Raw genomic sequence first — 27,249 nt, 5'->3', positions numbered from 1 at the left:
AGGAGCTGACAGGTCAGGTTTTTTCCGGTGTTTGGAAACACATCTGGAAGGTGTTGGCAGTTGTGTGAAGTGTAGGTTTTAGTACTTACACTGCAGATTTCCAGCTGGGCACACAGTATGCCTGTTTTCATTCATCCCAGAAGGGAAGGGTATGAAAAGCAACTGGTCTTGTCTTGAGGGACCCTTGCAAAATTCTGAAGTCATGGAACAGCTTATCCAGAGGTGCAGGTGCTTTATACTGTGCCGATCAAAGGCTCTTGCTCGCTGAATCCTCCCAGTGGATTTCTCAAGCATTTCCCCAGTTTTATGGGTGAGGAGATCAAGATCCTAAGAGATGGAGTAACTTCAGGAGGTTGTGAAGCTGGACAGTGGCAGATACGGAGCCTGGACCCAGATTGTCTAACTCCAGGTTGAGTCTTCTGACCCCCCACCCACTCCGTGTCCCTGTTATCTGATCTTTTCCACTGGGCGGGGAGTCTTTCCTTGTCTCCATTAATGGTATCCGTTATTTACCTCTTAGTATGATATAGTCTTTTCATACTGTTCGTGGAGTTCTCAAGGAAAGAACACTGAAGTGGTTTGCCATTCCCTTCTCTAGTGGACTGCGTTTTGTCAGAACTCTCCACCATGACCTGTCGATCTTGGGTGGCCCTACACAGCATGGCTCACATAGTTTTATTGAGTTAGACAAGGCTGTAGTCCATGTGATCAGATCGGTTAGTTTTCTGTGATTGTGGTTTTCATTCTGTATGCCCTCTGATGGAGAAGGATTAGAGGCTTATGGAAGCTTCCTGATGGGAGAGACTGACTGAGGGGGAAACTGGGTCTTGTTCTGATGGGTGGGGCCATGCTCAGTTCAGTTCAGTCACTCAGTCGTGTCTGACTCTTTGTGACCCCATGAATCGCAGCACGCCAGGCCTCCCTGTCCGTCACCAACTCCCAGAGTTCACTGAGACTCACGTCCATCAAGTCAGTGATGCCATCCAGCCATCTCATCCTCTGTTGTCCCCTTCTCCTCCTGCCCACAATCCCTCCCAGCATCAGAGTCTTTTCCAATGAGTCAGCTCTTCGCATGAGATGGCCAAAGTACTGGAGTTTCAGCTTTAGCATCATTCCTTCCAAAGAAATCCCAGGGCTGATCTCCTTCAGAATAGACTGGTTGGATCTCCTTGTAGTCCACAGGACTCGCAAGAGTCTTCTCCAACACCACAGTTCAAAAGCATCAATTCTTTGGCACTCAGCCTTCTTCACAGTCCAACTCTCACATCTACACATGACCACAGGAAAAAACCATAGCCTTGACTAGATGGCCATGCTCAGTAAATCTTTAATCCAATTTTCTGTTGAAGGGCGGGGCTGTGTTCCCTCCCTGTTATTTGACCTGAGGCCAAACTATGGTGGATATAATGAAGATAATGGTGATCTCCTTCAAAATGTCCAATGCACATGAAATTAGAAGATGCTTCTTCCTTAGAAGAAAAGTTATGACCAACCTAGATAGCTTATTAAAAAGTAGAGACATGACTTTGCCAACAAAGCCCATCTAGTCAAAGCTATGGTTTTTCTAGTAGTCATGTATAGATGTGAGAGTTGGACTATAAAGAAAGCTGAGTGCTGAAGAATTGATGCCTTTGAACTGTAGTGTTGGAGAAAACTCTTGAGAGCCCCTTGGACTGCAAAGAGATCCATCTAGTCCATCTTAAAGGAAATCAGTCCTGAATATTCATTGGAAAGACTGATGCTGAAGCTGAAACTCCAATAATTTGGCCACCTAATGTGAAGAACTGACTCATTTGAAAAGACCCTGATGCTGGGAAAGATTGAAGGCAGGAGAAGGGGATGACAGAGGATGACATGGCTGGATGGCATCACCGACTCACTGCACATGAGTTTGGGTGAACTCCGGGAGTTGGTGACGGACAGGGAGGCATGTGCTGCAGGCCATGGGGTCGCAAAGAGTCAGACACGACTGAGTGACTGAACTGAACTGATGAGTAAGTCTCAATCAATATATTCTCTCACCAAAAGCAATTGCCCTTCATTTTATTCTGGATTGCAGAGCCAGTCCTCTGCAAAAGGATAATCTCTGATCAGGAAACTGGTGGTGCCATCTGAGAGCAAATAAATAAAGTGCATCTGCTTACTAGCACATGCATGGTTTTCAAAACACTGCTTTTTTTCATCTTGGAAGGAGTGCTGAAAACATGGATTAATGAAAGGAATCTCCACCACCCCCACCCTCCACCCCCCACACAAGCACTTCCTTGATGTGCCTGAGCTTCCTTCCGTCTGCAGGGTGAGCCCTTGATGATGGCTTTCAGAGCTCCCTCACCCCTCATTCCTGCACTCATGGCTCGTGGCTGGTCCTGGACCCCAGGAGGGATTTGTAGAGCATTGCTGGAGAATGGATATATGGTTTTGGGGGTTTCCTCATCACTTCTTCACCCACACAGTGCGACTTCCCCAGCTCTGTGACTTGGTCCTTTCCTTAGTCCAAGGTAGAGAGCCATTCTGTTTTCCTTGATTCCTAAAAACTCAGAAATGAGTGCTTCCCATCCTTGACTGCATTGCAGCACATAAAACACCCAGAAGTTACTCAAAAAGGGCCAGCTTTTCCTGTGCTAAGTTACCTACCAACCTCAGCCTTCCTTGAAACTATTCTTGCTACCTGATCTGTTAATTATAGCGTTTTTCCATTCGATGGGGGAAGAACGGTCCTGCCCCTGGGCCTCCAGCAGCATTAAGCCCCCTGCACTCTAAATACTTTGGCCACCTGGTGTTAAGAGCTGACTCATCAGAAAAGATCCTGATGCTGGGAAAGATTGAGGGCAAGAGGAGAAGGAGCAGAGGATGAGATGGCTGGGTGACATCGCAGACTCAATGGACATTGAGTTTGGGCAAACTCCGGGAGATGGTGAAGGATCGAGAAGCCTGGAGTGCTACAGTCCATAGGTCACAAAGAGTCAGATAAGACTGAGAGACTGAACAACAACTCACTCTGTCTAGTGCCAGAGGATTAAAATGACGAGCAGTGTGTGACCTGGAAGAGCAGAATCAGCTGTTCCTCATGTTCATTATCACTACTACTATTATCATTATTTTTTACTGCTATTATTATAATTATTACCAAATTGCCACCTTCACATTGCCCATTGCATTTGATAGCTAACATCTTGGTGGAGTTGGCAAAGCAGGTGCTTCTGTGATCCCACTGAACAGATGGCAGGAGTAAAGCAGAGAGAGATGAGGGGACCTGGGCAAGGTGGCCCAGCTAACGGACCACCATTAGTCCAGCTAATGGACTGACCAGGGTTAGAACCCAGGTCTCCATGACTTCAGGAGCTGAGCTACACCTGAGTGTCACAGTACATCCCTGAGATTGGGGCTGAGGAGCCGATGGGGAGACAGATGGTGCTGGGTTTTTCTTAGAGGCATTGGCTTCATTCACTGTGTACCTGTGATGGGTGCAGGTAACAGTGATCCCACCCCACCTGAGTCTCTGCCTGTCCTAGATCTGCAGTGGCTGCAGTGTGCGGCATCTTAAAGCCAGATCTTACTTCCCTAACTGGGAATCGAACTCCGGCCACAGTGGTACAGGTACTGAATCCTAACTGCTGGCCTAGTAGGGATGAGAGGCTAGAGGCAGGCTCTTTTCTTCTTTGGAGGAAGAGTTCCAGCAAAGAGATGGGAATCTGTTAAGTTGATAGAGCGTTTATTAAGAGTAAAGTACTTGTGGGGAAGACACATGGGCAGACCCAGAGGGAGCCACGTGCTTTTGGGGTGATTTAAATCATTTATAAGGGGGCAGTTTTCCGGGTCCCCTCTGGCCAATCATCTTGCTTTGTCTGACTCCATGTCCATATCTGGTCTGACTCAGGGTCCTTCCAGATGTGCATGGCATCTTTTATTCAAGACAGAATCAAACATGGGGATCTCTGGGAGGTTGGCAGGTCATATTATGGGCTAGTGCCCTCTCCCTTTGCTGACCCCTGAGGAACCTTCCTGTGCATGTGAAGTTTGTGAGGTTTCCTTGACCTTGACTGCAAGAATGAGAAGTGTGTAGCTTCCTTAACTTTTGATCCATGTGGGGCTCAACTGTGCTCTGCTGCTAACATTACCTTGATCTTGAAGTGTCTGTCCTCAGGGGACGAATACCAGCCACTCAGCCTGGGGCCCATATATCTCCTCCCTCATCCTCTGTCCCTGCTTCCCTCCTCCTAGCCTGCTCACATCTGCCTGTCTCTTCTCTCTGTCCCCAAGCCCAGGGTGATGGGAAAATTTGACAGAAAACTGCAAAGTCTTGCCAAGGATTCAGCACTTGATGGCAATGTGGAGCTGTGGAGAGAGTCCTAGTTTTTCCTCAATTTCTCCCAAACTTTTTCACTAAATGGCCTCTACATTGAATTTTTTTCTTTCTTTTATATCAAAATATTCTTAAGAGGACATGCATCTACTTAATAATGATATGATATTCCAGGGATTGTTCTTTATCTGGCTTGAGATAACTTCAATTTTCTAATCTTAGAGTGGGAGTGAGGGGTTCCCAGGTGGCACTAATGGTAAAGAACCTGCCTGCCAATGCAGGAGACATAAGAGACGTGGGTTTGATCCCTGGGTCGGGAAGATCCCCTGGAGAAGGGCATGGAAATCCACTCCAGTATTGTTGTCTGGAGAACCCCATGGACAGAGGAGCCTGGCGGGTTACAGTCCGTAGGGTTGCAAAGAGTCAGACAAGACTGGTGATTTAGCACTCATGCACACGTAGTGGGGGACAGCAGTCCATCCCCCATGGGCTTGTAAGAATTAAGTTTATGTGTGTGCATTTGTGTATGCATGGGCACACTGCCAAAATCAAATTGGCAAGTGTAATATTGTTATACAGTAAGAAATGCGTGTTCAGTCTTTACATACACACCACCCTTGAAAGAGCATTCCACTTCTCCGCACCAGGGAGTTGTCAGTCCTAGTAATTCCAGCAATTCTGGTAGGTGGGTAGTGGTATCTTGCTGTGGGTCATTGTCGTTTTATTTGGTTGGTTTTGGTTTTCGTAGGGTTTTTTTTTTTTGTGCATTCCTGATGACTGATGTTATTCAGCCTTTTTTCAGATGCCTCTTGGTAATTTGGATATCCTCTTTGATGAAGTATCTGTTCAAGCCTTTGCCTTTGCTTCTAAGTTATTGTCTTTTCCTTATTGATTTGTAGAAACGTTTAAGACTCGGATAGTATCAGTCCTTTATCAGACAGACATCTTGTAAGTACCATCCCCCAGTCAGTGTCTTGCCTTTGCATGCTCTTAGGTGACTTTTGGTGAACAGAGATTCCTAATGTTCCTGAAGGTCAATTCATCACTTTTTTATGGTTCATATGTTTTGTGTGCCATTTAAGAAGTCTTTGCTATCTCAAGATCATGAAGATATTCTACCACACCTTCTTCTAGAAGACTGTGTTGACAATTGTAGTGGGGCTTTTTGTTTGTTTGTTGCCACACAGTGTGGCATGCAGGATCTTAGTTTCTCATCCAGGGATCGAACCTGCACCCCTTGCAGTGGAAACACATATCCTTAACCACTGGGACACCCGGGAAGTCCAATAGTTGTCGTTCCTAAAGTAAAAATAACATTGACTATCAGCAGTTAATATGTTTCATTCTAGTATCTTTCACATTTGGGTCTATTATTTCTTAAATTAGTTTTGTATGTGGAGTGAGATGAGGTCAAAGTTCTTTTTCTGCCATGTGAATATTCAGACCTTCCAGCACTGTTCTTTGAAAGGATCTTTATTTCCCACTGAATTGCAGTGGTCTCTGCCGCATAGCAGGTGACTCTTCTTAGGCGTGTCTGACCTGGATTCTCTAGTCTACTCCATTTGTTAAGTAGTACATCTGTGCCAATACTTCACTGTCTTAATCGCTATAGCTTTATAGCCATGACTGATAGCTGGTCATGTAAGAAAGCTCAGCATTTTCAGAGATGTCCCAGAATCTTCCCACGATCATCAGGCAGGAATTACTTGCTTTAGAGCAGAGAATCTCAAACTTGGATGTTTATTACAGCCCCCAGGAGAGGTTCATAAAAGTGGCCTCTCACTGGCTTTTCCCCAAACCAACTAAATCAGAAGCTCAGAAGGGATATTCAGGGGATGAATATTCTTAAAGCTTCCAGATGATTCTAACATGCTCCCAGACCTGAGACAACTACTTTAGAGATAGGATATGCCCATTTTTGGAGAAAAGGAAATAGAAGAGTCATTTTTTTCTAGATCATCCACTCGCTTTTTCCAGGCTGCAAGACCTTTGTTGTGCTGCCCTTGCTCTCAGTCTTCACTCAGAGGACTCCTACTCATCCTTCAGGACCCAGTTCAAGACTGCCCCAGCTATGAAACCAACCCAAGCGCTTCAAGAGGAATCAGGTGCCTCTCATCTGCTCTCACCTCCCACAGCTACCTCTACCTCAGTCTTTACCAAGCTTGTCTGTATCTCTGGACTCTCCTGTGTTCCCACCAGACTTGGACTCTTGGAGTCAGGGCCTGGCATAGTCATTAATATGTTCCTAGACCTCTCAGCCAGGCTTCAGCAGTATGTGAACCGTGAACTTCCAGATGTTCAAGCTGGTTTTAGAAAAGGCAGAGGAACCAGAGATCAAATTGCCAATATCTGCTGGATCATCGAAAAAGCAAGAGAGTTCCAGAAAAAACATCTATTTCTGATTTATTAACTATGCCAAAGCCTTTGACTGTGAGGAAGCAACAGTTAGAACTGGACATGGAACAACAGACTGGTTCCAAATAGGAAAAGGAGTATGTCAAGGCTGTATATTGTCACCCTGCTTATTTAACTTCTATGCAGAGTACATCATGAGAAACGCTGGGCTGGAAGAAGCACAAACTGGAATCAGGATTGCCGGGAGAATATCAGTAACCTCAGATATGCAGATTGTTAGGTAGGTAGACTAGGGAAAAGGAGTCCAAAATGGCGGTGGCTAAAAGACAAGGAAGGTCAAAGGAAGGTCCGAGACCAGAGTGAAGACTTCAGGCAGAACAAACAGCACTCCTGGCTAAGCCCAATTTGCATAGGGCAGGCCCAGGTGGAGGAAAAAAACATATAAAAGGAGGAGCCAAAGCGCTTTCTCACAGACTCTCTCTCCCGCGTGCATGCGCTCTTTTCTTTCTCTCTCTCTCTCTCTCACTCTCTCTCTCCTGCTATCTTCTAAATAAAATGGAGCTGTAACACTGATTTGCCTAAGAGCTGTAGCACAATTTGTCCAAGACCCGAGAGCTGTGACGCACCAAGGGCTTTAACATCCGTCGCTCCAAATCTTTGTTGTGACGAGACAAAGAACTGAGGAATATACACTCGCGTGACACAGATGACACCACCCTTATGGCAGAAAGTGAAGAGGAACTAAAAAGCCTCTTGATGAAAGTGAAAGAGGAGAGTGAAAAAGTTGGCTTAAAGCTCAACATTCAGAAAACGAAGATCATGGCATCTGGTCCCATAACTTCATGGGAAATAGATGAGGAAACAGTGGAAACAGTGTCAGACTTTATTTTGGGGGCCTCCAAAATCACTGCAGATGGTAATTGCAGCCATGAAATTAAAAGACGCTTACTCCTTGGAAGGAAAGTTATGACCAACCTAGATAGCATATTCAAAAGCAGAGACATTACTTTGCCAACAAAGGTCCGTCTCGTCAAAGCTATGGTTTTTCCAGTGGTCATGTATGGATGTGAGAGTTGGACTGTGAAGAAAGCTGAGCGCCAAAGAATTGATGCTTTTGAACTGTGGTGTTGGAGAAGACTCTTGAGAGTCCCTTGGACTGCAAGGAGATCCAACCAGTCCATCCTAAAGGAGATGAGTCCTGGGTGTTCTTTGGAAGCACTGATGCTAAAGCTGAAACTCCAGTACTTAGGCCACCTCATGCGAAAAGTTGACTCATTGGAAAAGACTCTGATGCTGGGAGGGATTGGGGACAGGAGGAGAAGGGGACGACAGAAGATGAGATGGCTGGATGGCATCCCTGACTTGATGGACATGAGTTTGAGTGAACTCCGGGAGTTGGTGATGGACAGGGAGGCCTGGCGTGCTGCAATTCTTGGGGTCGCAAAGAGTAGAACACGGCTGAGCAACTGAACTGAACTGAACTGAGACCTCTCACAAGCCCAGCATCTGGGAGAACCAAAGAGCAAGGGTAAAATGGAAACTCCTTGCTTCCCTCTCACCCCTGCACATGGCCAGGCTGTAAAAACATATTCAAGCCACTGCCCAGTCTCAGGGCATTGCCTCTCATCTCTCAGCTCCCTGCAATGTCCCCAGACTTGACTGTCATCTTTATCCTCCCAGCCATTGATGGACACTAGGCTCCAATCCCATTATCCACAGGGGACTGGGGAGGCCTCAAGTCTAAGCTGTGGTCCCTCGATGGTGCTAGATGGGAGCTGGACCTCCCGTAGCCGACCCCCTGATGCTCCACACTGACACTACCCCTGCAAGTCTACCTTGGCTGATGGAGGACTTGAATATGGCTTCCTCCGGCAAGGGTGGGCGGCTCCTCACTGAGATTTAGTGCCTGGCCTGGCCTCCAGCCCACCCATGGCTGCCGTCCACTGTGACCTACTGTCCCCTAGGAGCTGTGTGTGCTTGGGCATCCCCAGTGGCTCCATGGGCATCCCCACTCGCCCCGGTACTGACCCTCCCGGCCTCACCCATGCATCCTCATGGGAGTTTGCCCTGGAACCGAGCGCGTCTGGGCCCGGCCGGCAGGTGTGGCTGGCAGACACCCACTGGCCTCATCCTGTCATTAGCAGGCAGGGTTATTTCCGGCCTGACCTGGATTCTGGGCTGGCGTCTGTGTGGCTGACTGTCAGCGCCCATCAGTGTCAGGACCGCCTTCCCGTCTGCCTGTCCTTCGGTCAGGGGCTCAGGGAGCAGAGTCACACAGGGAGGCCTCTCACCTGACCCAGATGCATCACAGCGGACGGGCCTACCTCCCCGAGTGAGGAGAGATGGCAGCTTCCTGCTTCCGGGAGATCTGGCGCCCACATCCCCACTGCCTGATTAGCCAGGTCTGTGATCGAGTCTGGGGCTGAACCAAGCTCAGGGAAGAGCCAGGGTCACCTCTCTTCTAGAAGTCATTGCTGGGTCACCTGCTCTATACATTCTTGGGGATGAGAGTCAGGTCTGACAAAAGTAGTATCCCAAAGGAGGGAAAACTCCTGGTGGTTTGTTTGTCCCCAACTCCTGGTGCTTTGCTGCTCCCCAATTCCTGGTGCTTTGCTCATACAGAACCTAGTGTGAAACACCTCCAAATGGGGAAGGAATATTCAAATGATTTTTCTCCTCATTAGCGTTCATTAATGAAAACAGACTTGAAAAGTGGTCCCTTGGATCCATTGCAGCATCAGTTGGTCTGAAACATTTTCAGACATCATCACCACCCTCTGATAAAGAAGATAAAAATGCCATCTTATCTTAAATCTTCTTAGAATGAACTCTAAAGTAATACCTGTTTCCGAAGGACAACTTGGAAAATACAGAAAAGCCAGGAGGCAGAAAACCAACCCTCGTCTCATCACTCAGAGCTACAAATATGCCATCAAAAACCAATTTGTAATTTTCTTGAATGATCACAAACGTCCATGTGAATTTTGGATTCCTGTTTCTCCCTAACCAAAACTATATACTGAATTGTCTATTCATCTCTCTCTGAGTTCTCTTCTCTCAAAGGACTCCACGTAAGCTAAGCTGATAGAACTGCCAACCGTAAAGAGACTGAAAAAATTATCAAAAGAAAGAAACGGGAGTTAGAGACCAGAAAATCCTGTTTTCCACCTCCTCCCACTGATGACAGTGGTGATATTTGGGTCGAATATTTAGCATCAGAACTACAGAATGATCTACCTGTAGAATACCCCAGGTTGCAGGGCCAGCATGATTGGGAAATATAATAGTTGCAAAAGTTATGAATGGACTTCATTAGGGAAGCCACACCCCAGTGGGTGTGGTCTAAATATCAGGCAGCTGCCTCCTGAGATGAGAAGCCCTGGAGGAAGTGGTGTGGCCTTTACTTTGGAACCTCCATCACCTGCCCAATCAGGCCATCTAATTTTATTGGCCTATGGTCTACTTTTCCAAGAGGCCATGGAAGTATAAATAATAAAGCAAGAAAAGCAGATCCATTTGTCTGGCTGCGTAGATTTCTTCTGAATGTACTGTGAGTATGAGACCTTCTCTTTGAAAAGGTCAACTTCTTCTTATTTATTCCACACAAAGTTTGCTTCAGCTTGAAGGAGGGTACAGTCGAGTCCTGGAAGCGTTGTCTAGAAGAAAATTCTGGAGGAGTTCTAGAGCTTGGAAACCCCTCTTTTGGAGAGGGTGCTGATCAGGTGAGGCCCTGATCATTTTCCCAGATGTCTATCTCTTGTGCTTTTCTAGAGGGTGTGGGGATGGGGATTGCCTAGGAAGATCAAGAGACCCTTCCAAATCGGGTCTGTGTCTTCCCTGTAGTTCTGGCCATAGCCAGTCCTGTCTGTGAGCTTTTTGTGTATCTTTATCTCTTCCCAAGGACAGAGGCTGCATCCATCCATGTACTATTCCAGCATTGGAAAAGACTCGGATGCTGGGAAAGAGTGAGGGCAGGAGGAGAAGGGGGTGACAGAGTATGAGATGGTTGGATGGTATCACTGACTCAATGGACATGAGTTTGAGCAAACTCCAGGAGAGACTGAAGGACAGGAGAGCCTGGCGTGCTATAGACCATGGGGTCACAAAGAGTTGGACATGAGTTGGCCGACTGAACAACAAACAACAACTATTCCATGGAGAAAGTGAGGCCAAGCAGCCCATCTCATGAATTTTTGCAGAATTGTCTTAATAGATTAGATCCCTGTTCTGACCCATCAGAATGCATGTTTTGACCTCAGATAGCTCCTTTGTCCACTCAGGGCCTTGGTTTTCCCTTTATAGCACAAGTGGCCCAAAGTCGATGGTCATTCAACCCACATAGTCCCTCATCCTAGAATGAAGTCATAAGGTAGGAGGAACAGGCTAGGCAAAGAACTGGAAAGTGGTTGAGGATTTGGAGAAGTCTTTGGGGATGGCTGTTGGCACTGCCTTAATAGAGGGAGCTCCATGCTTGGGTTTCAAAGGAGACCATGGGCTAGTCAGCAGCATTGGCATGGACCACTTCTTGGGGACTGCTCAAATGCCCTAGTGCCTAATGCATAGCAAGGGCTCAAAATAATTCTTAAAAAGATGAAAGCAGAAATCTCCAGGGTAAATCCAGAGATGAGATGATGGACCTGTGTTTCAGCCTCTTCTTCCCGGGAAGGAGAATGAAGTCTGTTGCCATAGTCACTAGAGTTCTTTCATGGGTCGGTCTTCTGTCACTTCCAACAAGGGAAGGAGGATATGTCTCACCTCCACTGAGTTCTAAACTTGCTTTTAAAAATAATAACTTCTAATATGTCCAGAGTGATCTCTTTTAACAATATCAATCCCTTAAAGCAGGTTGGACCACAGAGCATGCCTGAGATGTCTCCTCTGGTGTGGGGCTTTTGTGCTGGTCTTTTGGGATGCTAAGGCACATCTTTAGGAAGGAAGGGTCCATCAGGTGCCTTCTGAGTTTATCCAGGTCTTGTGCACTCTATGGAGAACTTTGGAAAGGCTTGGAGAAAAGCTGGGATCTCTGAGGGCCTGGGTTTCCTTGGGATGGAGCAGGATGCCTGTGTCCAGCCTTTGAAGACAGAGACCCCCACCACCTCTGGGAGATGGTGAGGGACAGGGAAGCCTGGTGTGCTGAAGTCCATGGGGTCACAAAGAGCTGGACACGATTCAGTGACTGAACAACAACAACAACCCCCTCACTTGAGTGCAGCCCTTGGGCTGGTGGCTCTCACGCATTAGGGCTCGAGTTTTAGGGGATGGGAGCTTGCCCCAAGCATCCTAAACTTTGACTTGAGGACGGATACCACCTAAACTTTTCCTTGTTGCTCGGTTTTATCACAGGGAAGAGAAATAGAGCAGACAGGGAGGAGACTGGAGATCTGGGGAGGGTGGGTGGAGGTCTTTTCTCTTTGAAGACAATGGCTCCGAAGCTCCATGCATGGAACCATTCTGCTGTACCCTGTGTGTGCTCCCTTTGTTAGTGCTGTTTCCTCAAACTACTGGTGATAACAAGGATGAAAGCACTTTGCAAAATCACAACTATTCTTATTGTTAAAAGTGCTATTTTAGCTCACTGCCCTCTGGTAACTCAGACAGTAAAGAATCTGCCTACAGTGCAGGAGATCTGGGTTCAGTTCCTGGGTCAGGAAGATCCCCTGGAGAAGGGAATGGCAATCCACTCCAGTATTCTTGCCTGGAGAATTCCAGGGACAGAGGAGACCAGTGGACCATTGTCCATGGGGTTGCAAAGAGTCAGACACGACTGAGCAGCTAACAGTTTCACTTTCACGCCCTCCCTGAGTTGCTGTGATAAGGAGATTCCAGTTACTGGGCTTGGCAGGATGGTGTTGCGGGTAAATGCAGTGCCGGCTGCCTTGCCCTTCCATGAGTAAACCTACCCCCACCCCATATGTAGACTTCAAGCACCTGAACTGCTAGTCCAAAGGGCTTCAGGTTTATACCTGGAATATATTTGGTTTGGATCTGTCTTTAGGATAAGTAAGTCCTGAGTCCATGCCATGCTATTACTACTAGTAAGAGAAGAAATTTTTTTCCCCACATTACTAAGAAATGTAAAACCAAGATGGTCACAGATGAGCTGAAATTCTGCTACAGATTTATCTGCCCCCTGTGTAGTCCACAAAGTTAGGTTTCTAGTTTGCTCTTTTCCGTTATTCTATTTACCTATTTTATTGGGTTGACCAAAAAGTTCACTCGTGTTTTTCCGTAGAATGTTATGGAAAAATTCAAACAAACTTTTTGACCAACCCAGTATTTCGATTGACTACCAAATACACACACCCCAAAATAAAAATGAGCAAAGACTTGCTCAACTTGGACAATCTATCAACTTATTGGGAAATAACCAGTCCCTCAGGTATTTTAATTGATGGGATAAAAAAAGTGGCCTCTTCAGGCATCTGGGACTGGTACCCATCTGATGAGTTCAGGTTGGTTTAGGGCCTGTGATGACAGACGGAAGGGCCCAGAACTGGGGGGTAGAGTGGGCTGCTTGCAGGGGAGGAAGGCCAGACTGTCAGCACTCCATGAGCCTAAGTGGAGGCCTGTGGGGACCGCTGTGACACAGGTTACAGAGGCAGGGGACACTAAGGCTTGGCAGGGTGGGCTGTGTCCTAAGGGGTGGGCGCAGCGAGCTGATTAGCAGCATCCAATGGGGAGAAGGGTAAGATATCACTCCTTCCCCATTTATTAGATGCAAATGTGGAGGCTCTGTAAAGTTTTCTGGGGAGCCACTGAACAAACACATAAGCCAGAGAAGACCAATATCCAGACTTCCTATGCCCTGTGAGTGTGTTAGTCACTCAGTCGTGTCCAACTCTTGCAATCCCATGGACTGTAGCCCATCAGGCCCCTCTGTCCATGGAATTCTCCAGGCAAGAATACTGGAGTGGGTAGCCATTCCCTTCTCCAGGTCTTATTCCAATAGTCAGATCTTATTCCTGAAACTCAGTGAAGTAGGCAATCGACTTTGGGGGTCACTGACAGGGCATCACTGTAGAACTATGCATGTGAGTCATCTGTGCTTCCGGGATGGAGTTCCAGCAGTTTCCTTTCCCTGCTCCAAGTTCTGGCCCTGTCCTGCCCTGATCCGTGCTCGGCTCCCAGGGCAAGGTGCTCACACCGCTTCCCAACCCACCTGGCTGGTCATCCTGCTGCTAAAGTGTTCTCTCAGCTCCTTGACAGCCATGTCCTCACTTCTTCATTCCCAGGCATTGGAAAATAATGCATACGTGGCCTGCCCCTCTGGATAGGAAAAACTTCTATTTTTAATCCAGGCAGTCTTTGTACGGTCCAGCCCACTACCCTGAGACACTGAATCTTTTCCATTTTCTTGTTCTCTTCCCTTTATCTGAAACAACCCTGGGAATTTTACTGATCTTCATTTCTATACTCTATTTTCAGACAGCCCCTGGAGCCCTGGTTCATCACTGACTGTCTTTAATTTTTACTAAACAGTGAGTCATTAGGAGTGAAAGGTATTTGAAGATCACCCAGGCTCAGAGAGGGGAAGGCGCTTCCTCAGTGTCACACATCAGAGTCAAGACTCTTGTCTGCCCGGTAGTCCCAACATTTGAAATAAAACAAAACTTGCATTTGCTAGGATTCTTTCGCCTTGAGGTAACTGACCACATATCACACACTGGCATCATGGAAAGTCTTAGGGTACAGTGGGCTCTAGGTGAGCTTACTCTGGGACCCCAACCTCAGTTTCTCAGCAAAGCCCTTGTAGGCACCCTATTTATGTTCTGGGTTTGCCCTGGAGTCATTCCCCTCATGGGACTAAGGGCTATGGTAGTCCCTGGGTCTACATCTCCCTGGTCAGGACATCCAGAGGAGGAGAGAGGAAAACAGCACCCCAACATTCCAGCAAGGAACCCTGAGATACCCCCTCACTGGATCACTTAAGTCCTCTGTCCCTCTCTGAAAACTAACAAGAGAAACTCTCTGTGCGCTGACTGGATTAGGCCTGGCTCAGGCCCCGGTCAGCAGTAGAAGAGTGGAGGTTACCTGCCCCATTCAGGGCTATCCTTAGAGGTGGAGTTGGGGTCCTGTCCCTGAGGAATGTGAGCTGCCCAAGGGAAGGGTAGATACCTGAAAAAAAGTTTCCTTTGGAAGACAGAAAGGGATCATGGCAAGCAAAGGCAGTATCTAATAGAATTTTCAGACGCAGGGTCCCAAGCTTCCTGAAGACTCATGTCTGCTGTGAAGATGGCTGTATCCACAGGACCTGGGCATAGAGGGTTTGGGGGCATGAAAAAAGTGAGGATATGGGGCTCTCCTCGGTGAGGCCTTGTGCTGCTGCTGTTGCTGCTAAGTTGCTTCAGTCGTGTCCGACTCTGTGCGACCCCATAGACAGCAGCCCACCAGACTCCCCCGTCCCTGGGATTCTCCAGGCAAGAACACTGGAGTGGGTTGCCTTTTCCTTCTCCAATGCATGAAAGTGAAAAGTGACAGTGAAGTTGCTCAGTCGTGTCCGACTCCCAGCGACCCCATGGACTGCAGCCTACCAGGCTCCTCTGTCCATGGGTCACTCTTCATTTATTCTCTCTTTCAGTCAATTGAAAGGAGCCTAACTGGTGCACGTCCCTGGGGCTGGTGATGCTGTGAGCATTGGCTGCTACCAGCTCACAGCTCCCCTCTCCTCTCTAGGAAAATTTAGCTCTGGTTGTAAGGAAAAATAAACCAACTCAAGCCAGCCAGCTCTAAAAGGGATATTCATTTGCTCTTATAACTTGGAAAAATGGAAGTGGGTGGGCTGCAGGTAAAGGTCAATCCAGGAACTTCAAAGATGTCACCAAATACATATTCTCCTTTCTCTCCTTCCGTCTGTCTTTCCATCTCTCTCTCTGTCTCTCTCTCTCACCTTTCCTTCTATATGTGGATGTCTTGTTCACATTCAGGTCCCAGGTTTTAACATTAAGCCAGTTACCCCGGAGATAAAATGGACTTTGCATTCTCAAAGAAAGACACTGATTGATCCGACTTTTGTCCCCTTCTCATTCCTTAAGTACTCGGTGGCAGGGGGATGGAGTACTATGATGACTTAGCTTGGGTCAGATGCCCACACCATGGATTATTCTTACTGTGATCCAGTGTAGAGAAGGAAGCAATTCCTTAAACGAACTGAGATCCTGTTACTATAAGACATGGGAAGGGTTGAGCAAGAGCTATCCTCTACACTCAGACTTCTTATTCATGTCATCATTTCTAGTCTCCGAGGTGATTGCAAAGGCTAGACGTTGTAATGAATGTCAAAGCATTTATGAACTGCTATGCCCAGTACACGCTGGTCACAGTATCACTTCTTTCATTGGTCTTCCTTGTGGATAAGACAGGGGTAATGGAGTTCTTTTGTTCTCTTTTCTGCTAACCTTGGGTCTACTACTCAACAGGACAAGCTCCAAGAAAAATGAACCCCTTTCTGGGCCTGGGCCTGCTTCTGGCTGGCCTCCTCACTGTGGAAGGTCTTCTGAAGTCCAACTTCTCTCCAGAGAATCATGAAGCTGTGAGTCAGGGCCAAGTAGAGAAGGGAAAGGGGACAGCTCAAGAGCTCGCAAAGCGAAACGCAGACTTTGGACTCAAGCTGTTTAAGAAACTGTCCTTCAGCAGCCCTGACAATAACATCTTATTCTCCCCCTGGAGCATCTCTATGGCCTTCTCCATGCTGTCTCTGGGTGCCCAGGACTCCACCCTGGCTGAGATCAAGGAGGGCTTCAACTTCAGGAACATCCCTGAGAAAGACCTCCATGAAGCCTTCCATTACCTCATCCACAGGCTGAATCAGAGGAACCAGGACCAAAGGCTGGGGCTCGGGAATGCCTTGTTTATTGACCAGAAGGTAAAGCCCAAGCAGAAGTTTCTGACAGAAGTCAGGAATATGTACAAGGCAGACACCATCCCCACCAACTTCCGGAACTCAGAAAATGCTCAGAAGCAGATCAATAACTATGTCAGTCAGAAAACCCAGGGGAAAATCAACAACCTAGTCAAGAATATAGACCCTGGCACTGTGATGCTTCTTATCAACTATATTTTCTTTCGAGGTAAGGCTTAGAGTATGTTGGCATGTAGACTTGAGTCAGATTCAATGGTTGTCCACTTACTTGCTCTGTGACCCTGAAGTCACATGTAATTGCTCTCTTTGAATCCTACTTCTCGTGTCTGAAAAAGGAGTACCTTGATACATAGCTGATAGGGTGGTTATTAGGATTCAAAGTGAAAATGAATGATAAATGAATGCCTCATATGTGCATTTTTATGGTTACTGATTATCCTAAGACAACATTGGTTGTAGAGGTTGAAGTGTCATCCTTTTCCCCATTTCTTAGATCAGGAAAGTGAAATTCAGAGCGAGATTAATTAATTTACTCAAAGCTACAAAGCCAGCTAATGAAAGTCAGGAGTAGAATCCACTTCTCTTGACCTGATGGCTATGGTTTTCATAACTCCAAGTAGATGCCCAGGATGGTGACCGTGTTGATGGTCACACTGTGACCATGATCACATTGGTAGGTGCCTTGGTCTTCTCACCATATGTTATAGACTCCACAAGTCTGAGGGTGAGGTATTGAAAAAGAAGATGAAAGTATATTCCCTAATTCAAGCTGCATCTACCACACGATACACACCCAGTCACAGCACACACACACAAATGTTGGCCAACATAGGTGAGAATGAGAAGCCAACATCCCTAGGACCAGGCAAGGCTGTTGGGGCTGTCAACAACATGATCCTGAATATGGAAGTTCAGCTCTCCCAAAATCCACAAGGAGATTGATGGTTATGGGGTAAAACAGGAGGGCTAATGGTAGACTGTCCAAAGCAGGGAAGAAAGGAAAATTAGGAATTTCCCAAAGTCCCTACGTCCTCTGTATGACAGCAAGAACCATAGCGACAGTGATGTGACGGTGCCTAGCATCCACTCAACCCTTACCTACCCGCAGTCACTGAGCTGTGCTGCCCTTCCCCACCGAGTCTCACAGCAGCCCTGTGAGATTCCCATCAATACCCCCAGCTGGCAAACAAGGACACTGAAACCCAGGGAGGTTGAGACACTTGACCAAGGTTTTGTCTGGCAATAAAGCCAGACATTTGAGCTTGGGGAGTTGGACCTAAGGGCCTTATATTGGGGGCTCTGAGGGTAGTAAGTGAAGAGACCCAGGTCTGAGTTTATGCCATCAGAGAGGTCTCTGGGTCAAAAATAGAGAATCAAAATGCCCAGTTTTAAGAGTTCACTGCACTTCAGCATGCTCCCAAGGGCAGTCTGTTAGTTTAGTTTTCTTAGTCCTACATGAGAGGGGCTTCTCCAGGGCTGCTTGGAGTAGGTGTGAGAATTTTCACTCAGACCCAAATAGCCCCCACTAAGTGTGATCCAGGGTCTGCTTCTGTAACAGAATCCACAGGCTTTCTCAGCCTCAGGAGCCTTGAGTCTTGGGGCAGTCTGAAGTTCCCCTCTTAGTCAGCAGCCCTGGTCTTGGCTTGACTGGAATAAATGATAACTGGGACCAAGCTCACGTCCCCTGAGGTGTTCAGGGCATGGCATGAGGCCAAGGATTCCTGTGCACCAGCTCTGATACACCAGAGCAACCAAACTCCTTCTTTAAGTCCGTGGGGACAGAGACCCCATGGTTAACAGGATCCAGTAGCCCCTTCTCCCTCAGGACACTTACATCACTCTGTTATTCTTCCATCTTAAGCCAGGTGGCAACATGAGTTTGACCCAAAGGAAACGAAAGAGGAAGATTTCATTCTGGACAGAAACAAGACCGTGAAGGTGCCCATGATGTTCCATGTGGGCATGTATAAAGTGGGGCATGACGACCAGCTTTCCTGTACCATCCTGGAAATACCTTACCAGAGCAACTTCACGGCCATCTTTGTTCTTCCTGAGGAGGGCAGAATGAAGCAAGTGGAGCAAGCCCTGGGGCCGGACACTTTTGCCAGATGGAAGAAGTTACTCGTACGAAGGTAAGGAGGGTGCCTAACGTATGCAGTACCTTCCGTCTTCCTCCCTCTCCTCCATTGTCTTTGCTTCTTCTTTCTCAGATTCATTGAGCTCTTACCCCATGGATAAGCCCATTCTGGGCTCCATGATGAATTTATATTTTGGTAGGAAGTATGCTAGAGAACAAGTCATAGAAATGTAGATACTTAAACATTGTAAGAGTGCAGAGGATGAAGCAACTTGGTGGGCAGTGGTGATCAGGGAGGGCTTCATGGAGTAGGTGGCATTGGTGCCACATCTTCAAGGCTGAATAGCAGTACATACGGAAGGATGAGGAGAGACAGAATCCTAGGCAGAAGGAGGAGAAACCCTAGGTGAGGTGTCCTAGGTGAGGACAAGCCCAAGTGGGGTGTCAAAGGGAGCTGTGAGTTGTACATTGTACATAGGATGTTTTCAACCGTGGTGTCATAATGAAACCAGTGAAGGATGAGCCAAGTAAGTTGTATTAATAATAGTTGAGGGACTGAAGTCACTAAATACTTTTCTTTTCAAACATAAAATTAGAACAGATTTAAGGTAAGCCTCCAGAATCTCACCCAGGCACGAGCCTACTGACAGCTTTTCTTGGGAAGGATGAGAGCTAGAATTAAGAACTGAGGAGTTGACATCAGTGTAGACCTGCAAGGCGCCTTGAAGGCTTCTGGGCTAGGACAGGGTCTGTGGCAGCCAGGAGACATGGTGATATTACCAAAACTGGAGGTCTTGCTGCTCACTCCTCAAAAGCCAATAAAGAGACAAATTGATGGGAAGAAAAGTTTACTTTACTTTGGATGCCAGCAGTGGGGCAGGGAATGGGAGGAAGGGCAGACTGCTGTCTAAAGGCCGATTGACAATCAGTGACCAAGAGCTTTTATAGAAGAAGGGAGGGGGCTCCATGCAGAAACCTCTGGCAGTCATGTTGAAATTGGTCATCAGTGGTCTGATCATCATCTTGATTGTTTTAAGTCTTCAGATCCAGGGTTGGTTTGTTCCCTTTTCTTTGAGGCCAGTTCTCGGAACTGTGACCACTTGTGTCATGGCTATCGTCTGATCATCATGTAGCTAGCTGCTTCTACCTGGTAGCATTGTCAGTATCTACAAGACAGCTCAAAGGATATGGTTCAGAATATTATCTGAACCCTTGAGAAGAACTAAAAGTCTTTGACCTTGTTTGATGATTAAGCTATAATTATTTGGTCTCATTTGACTGCCTTCCTTTGTTTCTGCCTTTTTCTCACTTCTCTGATTAAACTTATTCTTTGGCTAAAGTTTTCCCACAGACAAAAAGCAGGTGGAGGACGTGCAGGGAAGAGACCACAGGGCCCTGCTCCATTTCCGTGGGTCTATGAGACGGAAAGGGGAGCTTCCACTTTGGTAGAAACAATGTCAGGATATCTCCTTGGTCCTTTTGTTCTCTCTTCCACCTTGGCTCCACCATAATTCTCCATCCAAAAGTCCTTTTCTGAGAACCTCTGCCAAGCCCAACATGCTGTCAGGAGTGGCGGAGGGTTCTAAGAGAGGCAGACACAATGCTAGGACTGAGCTGGGCTGTCCATGAGTGATAAGTGAACCAACAGAGTTTCCTTCACATGGGAACAAGTCTTTGGAGAAATTGAAGAACGCGTCTTAGATATCCAGATTTAGCTGCCAGCTCATGGGAGAGAAATTCTATTTCTGAATGATAAAGTCTAACTCTACTATGACTCCCCATTTCGTTCAGAAAAAAAAATAATAATAACCACACACACGCAAAAAAGAAACTTGCCGGACTCCTCTGCCCCCTTGAAAGCTTGCTCAGCCTTTCCCTTTACTCCAGCATTCCTGATCCCCAAGTCAATCTGTGTATTTTTCCCATGGCATTTACTGAGACTCCCAGTCCATGTATCTACTCTTTGTCTCCCTTTTGTTGTGATGGTTTTATTGTCTTTCTTCCCTAGTAGAGCACAAGTTCAAGAGCATGGATTTTTGCCTGTTCTAAATGCATCTAAGCATGTAGAACAGAGCCTGGTATACAGTAGGCACTAAATAAGCTTGTGTCAAATGAACAGATAAGTGGAAGGGTAAGTTTGAGAGTCATTGGGCCTATTGTGGATGTTAAAATCCAAGGCGCAGAATGAAATCCCCCAAGAGGGAAAAAAGACAGAACAGATGATGGGGGAAAAAAAAAACAAAAGAAAGGAGGACCTGGTGGGAGGCAGGCTGGGAGCACTTCAATGGTGAGCGACAGGCGAGGAGGTGGAGCCAGCAAAGGATGAGAGAAGGAGCACCCAGGGATGGAGGGGAGGGCAGAGGGCATGGATCTGGGTGGGAATGCTTCAGAATGGATTGACTATCAGGTGCCACTTCCTGATTTTTGGCCTCTGGCTCTAACAAGCCAAGGTCAGTGGCCGCTCTGGAAAATGGTGTGAGCCAATAATGAAAGTGGGCTCCCTAGTGGCTCAGTGGTAAAGAATCTGCCTGCCAGCACAGGAGCCGTGGATTCGATCCCTGGGTCCAGACAATCCCGTAGAGAAGGAAATGGCAACCCACTCCAGTATTCTTGCCTGGGAAATCCCACAGACAGAGGAACCTGGGGGGCTGCAGTCCATGGGGTCGCAAAAGAGTCGGATACTACTTAGCAACTGAGAGACAACAGCAACAAATAATGGGAGGACAAGTTTTGTTTTGTTTTTTTTCCTCTCTGCTCTGAAAGAAAGACGTGGGCTGGAAGCTGAAGACGTGACTAGAGGCCAAGGGAATTGATTTTGCTTTTGAACTGAGGACGAGGGTTGTTCGAGCCTGCGGTCTGCCACTGAGGGCGGTCCAGTAGAAGGCATTTATGGACTGTGCAGGAGGAAAAGAAAACATAGGCAGGAATGAGGTCCTTGGAGAGGCAGAAAGAAACGGGGTCCGTGACCCCGTGGACAGGAACCCAGGTTCCACAGGGGCCTCAGCACGGCTGACCCCAGGGCAGGGACGCCAACCCAGGTCCCAACCACAGAGAATCTGAAGCGGCTCATTCAAGGCTGAGAGGATGAACACTTGCTCTCTGACTGCTGAGCCTCCGAAGCAGGACGCTCGAGGCACGCACTTTAGCCCCTTCTGGTCTGTGGTTGCCATGGTCACCGTCCTCATTTTCATACAAATGGCTTAAAGAGGTGACATCATCTGATCCCAACCACAGAGCTCCTGGAAGGCAGAGTAGATCTGAACTCAGTTCTGCCAGCTTCCCATCTCAGGGCCTTGCTACCTCGAGAGCACCAGATTGCTGGCATCAGCTCAGCGCATGGGTGTGGCTGAGGCTATAGTGGAGAGACCCTCCATGGCTGCCCTGAAGGGGTCCTGAGACAGGGGGGCTCGGGGACATTGCTGTGGATGAGGGCTCGGGTAGTTTGATAGAAAAATAAGAACACAAGTCAGAGAGCCTGGATGTTTTAACAACCCATCCCAGGAGACTTCTTTGATGGTCCTGTGGTTAAGGTTGAGCTCCTGATGTAGGAGGCCCCAGTTCAATCCCTGGTCAGGGAAGTAGACCCCACCCGGCACAACTAAATTTTTTTTTTAAGTCCAGGCTTAAGGAGTCTCTCTTTATTCTGTGGATAGAGAAAAATTCTGAGACCTCGGGGGCTGGGAGGCCAGATGCCTCGTCACCATCCTAAAGCCTGCCTGGAAAAACGGCAGGGCCCCGCTGTTCATCTTTGTCACTTTGTCCTCCCTAGGGTCGCAGATGTGTTTGTGCCCAGGTTGACCATCACCAGTAGCTACGACCTGAAGAAGATGCTTTCCCACCTGGGCATCAGCAAAATCTTTGAGGAACACGGTGATCTCACCAGGATCTCCCCTCATCGGAACCTGAAAGTGGACGAGGTAAGCCTGCCTGGCCGGGATGCGGCCCTCCTCCAGCTCAGGGACCCGCCTTACCGCCCCGGGCCAGACACACTCTCACAGCAGCTGCATGAGCCAAGAGTGCCCCCACCAGTCAGGCCAAGCCTGACTGCCCCGAACCACCTATCAGTTCAGTTCAGTTCAGTCGCTCAGTCGTGTCCAACTCTTTGCGACCCCATGAGTCACAGCACGCCAGGCCTCCCTGTCCATCCTGGGCAAATCACGTACCCTCCCAAGCCTCATGTTTCTAGTCTTCAAAATCAGACCTGTCGATCTCCTAGTCCTACTTTGGAAGTTGGTTCAGTGCAACAATGGATGGAGGCTTGGAGCAGTCATCAGGCCTACAAGTGACCCAGGCTTGTGAGGAGTAAGTTGTGAACATTTTTCTACATAATGTAGAGATAAGCAAGCTAAGGACCCCTTGGTCTCCAGCAAGGCTGAGCCCCTGCCTGCTGGTGACAGTCAGAAGGACCAGATGGTGGGGGGAGGCGCCCAGATGTAGCAGACAGACTGCAACACACCAGGGACTGCCCTGGTGGTCCAGTGGTTAAGACTTCGCCTTCCAATGCAGGGGGTTAGGGTTCAGTCCCTGGCCGGGGATCTAAGATTTCACATGCCTCATGACCCCAGAAACCAAAACATAGACCAGAAGCAATGTTGTAACAAATTCAGTAAAGACTTTAAAAATGGTCCACGTTTAAAAAAAAATCTTAAATTAATAAAACACAGGACATCAGCGAAATTCAAATTTCATATAAGTGATGAATGAATGTTTTTTTGTATAGCCTAAATATTGCATGGGATATACTTACGCTGAAAATTTCATCATTTATCTGAAATTCAAATTTAACTGGAAATTCAAATTTATCCATACTTTTATGGCAATCGTACTTTGAGGTTCAAAAGGCACTGAGATCGGGGAAGATTTCAGCAAGCAGAGACAGGTGGGAGGAAGATCTTCCAGGAGGAAAGCACCTCAGCCTGAGGCTGGGAGGTGAGAAGGCGTGGAGTCTAGGGGCTGGAGTTGACAGCTGTGATTCTATGTGTAGACATCAACTATTGACTTGCCAGTAAAATAATTAGCATTCTGTAGAACAGAGTGAGATGACGCTAGTGGTAAAGAACCCACCTGCCAACGCAGGAGATGTAAGAGACTCGGGTTCTATTCCTGAGTTAGGAAGATCCCCTGGAGGAGGGCCTGGCAACCCACTCCAGTGTTCTTTCCTGGAGGATTCCATGGACAGAGGAGCCTGGTGGGCTACAGTCCATGGGGTCACAAAGAGTTGGACATGACTGAAGGGACTTAGCAGCAGCAGAATGGAGTGAAATGTATCAATATTTAACAGAAGCCCATCAATTTTCCAGTGTCCATTACTTCCTCACGGATGTTGATACCTTTGGGGTGGATCTGGGGCCTGAGTTATCTCTAACAGCCACCCTGGAATCAGACTCCCTCTTAACATTCCACCAGGAGGATGAAAGGAGTCCAGAGGGGCTGGCTGCTTTGGGCCAGGGGTGCCTTCACCTCCCTCCCATCCAGCTAAAGTTCAGCACAGCCTTTCTGCAATTACTACCATTGATGAATCCCTGAGAGTCTTGGGAAACATAGAAAATCCCACTCCGTCTCCCCTCCCAGTAACTGATGCTCTCCTGCATCACTTTTTCTTTCAAGCTGCATCTGCTTGTTGAGTATCCTTAACTGATGACAGCAGAGCAGCCGTGAGCCCTGGGGTCACTGGCACCAGTCAAGTTACCGGGTGACTCAGGCAGAGGCCTCTTCTTCTCTGAGCCTTGTTGACTTAAAAGATAGTCACAGTCTCCAAGTTGAGAGTTATGGTTTATTCGGTGGGAATTTTTAGGACTGCAAGCCTGGAAGACAGCATCTCAAGTAACCCTGAGAAAACTGTTCAGAGGAAGTAGGGGTGTGGCGGGGTGAAGGAGTTAGGTTATATAGAAGTTGGTGACAAGGGGCAGGTAGTCTGAACATCAAAAGATTATTGTTAATTAAGGAAAACCAGAGATTTCAAGTTAAGGAATTTACTGTTTTTCTGTCTGGGAAGATGCAAGAGTCTGGCTTCACTGAAATCATTCCTTTCATATGTATCTCAGCTATCTGGGGCCAGCATCCTGTGATTTGATTTTTCACATCCTTAGTTCCTTGACCATCATTGGATCCTAGGCATTGTTCTTTCTGAGTGCCCCCCAGGCTCAGGAAGTCCCATCTGGAGGGCTGGAATAGCTGATGGCTCTGACATCCTTGTTTATTGATATGGCAGGAAATACTTCATTTCAAGGGTTTCCCTGGTGGTGCTAGTGGTAAAGAACCTGCCTGTCAAAGCAGGAGAAGTAAGAGAAGAGGATTTGATCCTTTGGTTGGGAAGATCCCCCAGAGGAGGGCATGGCAACCTGTTCCAGCACTCTTGCCTGGAGAATCTCATGGACAGGGGAGGCTGGTGGGCTACCACTCATAGGGTCACAAAGAGTCGAACAGGACTGAAGCGACTTAGCACGCATGCAAGTGCTCTGTTCCACAGCCTCTTGTTAGCTTTTGCCTATCCAGAGCCTCCAAGTGGCTTCCCAAGCACTGACCCTACTCCCGTTTCCTGCAGGCGGTGCACAAGGCTACCCTGAAGATGGATGAGAAGGGCACAGAGGGAGCCGCGGGCTCCGGAGCGCAGACGCTGCCCATGGAGACACCGATTAGGGTCAAGATAAACCACCGCTTCCTGCTGATGATCTGGGAGACTAAAATGAATAACCTGCTCTTCTTTGGAAAGATTGTTAATCCTTCTGGGAGATAAGGCAGAAACCCGACCTCCTGCAGACCCCAGCTATGTCCTGGGGTTGGATGCGTTTTGTCTCCTTGAGACCACAGGGACTTTCTCATCTCATCTCACATTATCCTGAGCTCTCCACACCACCGTCCAAAGAGGCAGCACCACTGGCTTCTGGGCCCCATTTCCCCCCCTTAGCCCCCTCACCGCCCATTCAAATTTCAGGATTAGATGCCCCATTCCCACCCAGTTGATAGTAACCTTCTCCCCCGCCCCTGGTAGGCAGAGGGGTTTTATGATTTAATAAAAAACACTCCCAAGATCTGCTGACTGTTGGTGGATAATATGGGGATGCTGTGAGCCAAGGAGAGTACCCGCCTGGGGTTCAGAGTGAAGGAGACCTGGGCTCAAATCTCAGAAACAAAGAGTCTTTGGGAAAGTCATATGCTCTCCGCACTTATGTTTCCCCATAGAACTAGACCAAGACTGAGGACAATGATACTTCTCCAGGGCTCCGAGGAGGCTAGCACACCACTTGAGAAGAGTTAGCTCCCCTTTGTGAGCCCTTGGCTTGGGGTGTTTGGCATGTGAGCTACACAGATATCCTCCGCACAGGGTCCCCTTGGGAGCTTTGTGCTCAGCCAAGCATCCAGGCAGATGACAAAACAGCAGTGGGGCTGGTCCAGCATTAGGCGGATGAAACCCAGAGTAGCAGTAGCCAGGAGACCCAGCACAAGGTTTGTCTGACTCCAGAGCCGCTATTTTGGGCACAGCATGGAGAGCATGAAGTTTGAACCTGTCAGCAAGCTCAGCTGAAGAGTTAATCATTTCGGTTCACCTACCCAGAAAGCATGGCCATGCAGGGTCTGCCTATAACCACTAGAGGGCACCTGTGTTCACAGGACTAAGTATGCGTGTGGGGTTTCTTTAAGCACCTGATTGCTTGGTGAATACCCAAAGCCAGTGCTGAAGGTGTTTAAGGAGGAAGGGATCCTCACTGGCTTGGCACTAAGAAGTCTGCTGCTGCTGCTGCCGCTGCTAAGTTGCTTCAGTCGTGTCCGACTCTGTGCGACCCCAGACGGCAGCCCACCAGGCTCCCCCGTCCCTGGGATTCTCCAGGCAAGAACACAGGAGTGGGTTGCCATTTCCTTCTCCAAGAAGTCTGAGCTGGCAGCAATTGCCATCCCCTGGCAATTCACGGCTCACCATGCCTCTTCTGTCCTGGTTACAGCTACCCTGCCCGCAGCCAGAATGGACATTCGTATGAGAGGTGTGGGAAGTGAGGCTCAGAGAGGCGAAGTGACTTCCTGTGTCTTCATGGTTAGTGACAGGCAGCAAACAGCCATGCCATCTGGTCTGGGGCGGGAAGGGAGGGGTTCCACATAGACCTGGGGGCCCAGCTAGTTATTGCATTTCTCAGATCCAGTCCCAGGTGAGAGAGCTGCCCTGCCCCATTTGGCATGTGCGTGCACGCACGTGTGTGTGTGTGTGTGTGTGTGTGCGCGCGCGCATACGTGTGTTCAGTAAGCACCTCCTCCTCTGTCCCAGGCCCTTGCAGGGCCCTGGAGACGCAGCTGCCACACAAGCTGGTAGGGAAGGTAGCCTAGAGAGGGAGAGGACTAGTTTAGGATGCTAAGTGCTAAGATCAGGCAGCACCAGAGTACGCAGCCTCTGTTTAAGAAGGTGGGAAGGGTGAGAAGGTTGAGATTCTGCACCCAGGACACAGATGTGGGGGCAAAAGCACTCCCTGGAGCACTTTGCTGACAATCACCATTTCCCAGGCACCAGCCTGGGGGCTGGGGGGTGGGAGGACACCAGGGCAACACCAGAATCCCCAGGAATTCGCTCAGGTCCATGGCATGTGCCACTGGGGACATGGGACAAGAGGGCAAGCCATTTAGTAGCTGGGTGACTTGGGTATGTCGTTTAAAGCCTCTGAGCCTGAG

At 48.1% G+C, this 27,249-nt stretch overlaps 1 protein-coding gene across 2 annotated transcripts; it reads left to right on the top strand.

Moving 5' to 3' along the window:
* Window positions 1–9,999: 9,999 nt before the first annotated feature.
* On the top strand, window positions 10,000–25,650 carry SERPINA12 (serpin family A member 12). Of its 2 annotated transcripts, none has more exons than XM_027521623.1 (5): window positions 10,000–10,208; window positions 16,075–16,725; window positions 18,379–18,649; window positions 22,364–22,511; window positions 25,139–25,650. In XM_027521623.1, exons 2-5 carry the CDS (start codon window positions 16,092–16,094, stop codon window positions 25,328–25,330), a joined length of 1,245 nt encoding a protein of 414 aa, XP_027377424.1. In that variant the 5' UTR covers window positions 10,000–10,208; window positions 16,075–16,091; the 3' UTR covers window positions 25,331–25,650. The 2 variants fall into 2 exon arrangements, with proteins under 2 accessions (XP_027377424.1, XP_027377423.1); XM_027521622.1 differs by having other exon boundaries at window positions 10,000–10,380; window positions 25,139–25,625.
* The last annotated feature ends 1,599 nt before the right edge of the window (window positions 25,651–27,249 follow it).

This window comes from Bos indicus x Bos taurus, chromosome 21 (assembly GCF_003369695.1).
Source record: "Bos indicus x Bos taurus breed Angus x Brahman F1 hybrid chromosome 21, Bos_hybrid_MaternalHap_v2.0, whole genome shotgun sequence".
In the NCBI taxonomy this organism is placed as follows: Eukaryota; Metazoa; Chordata; class Mammalia; order Artiodactyla; family Bovidae; genus Bos; species Bos indicus x Bos taurus.
Note: the sequence above shows the minus strand (reverse complement) of the source record. Positions and strands in the feature narration are given on the sequence as shown.

What these genes read in the sequence shown, in the direction of transcription:
- SERPINA12 (XM_027521623.1), top strand. Translation starts at nt 16,092, where the DNA reads ATGAACCCCTTTCTGGGCCTGGGCCTGCTTCTGGCTGGCCTCCTCACT. An exon ending in CAACTATATTTTCTTTCGAG is followed by an intron (nt 16,726 to 18,378) that starts GTAAGGCTTAGA and finishes TTCCATCTTAAG; the next exon opens with CCAGGTGGCAACATGAGTTT. An exon ending in GGAACCTGAAAGTGGACGAG is followed by an intron (nt 22,512 to 25,138) that starts GTAAGCCTGCCT and finishes CGTTTCCTGCAG; the next exon opens with GCGGTGCACAAGGCTACCCT.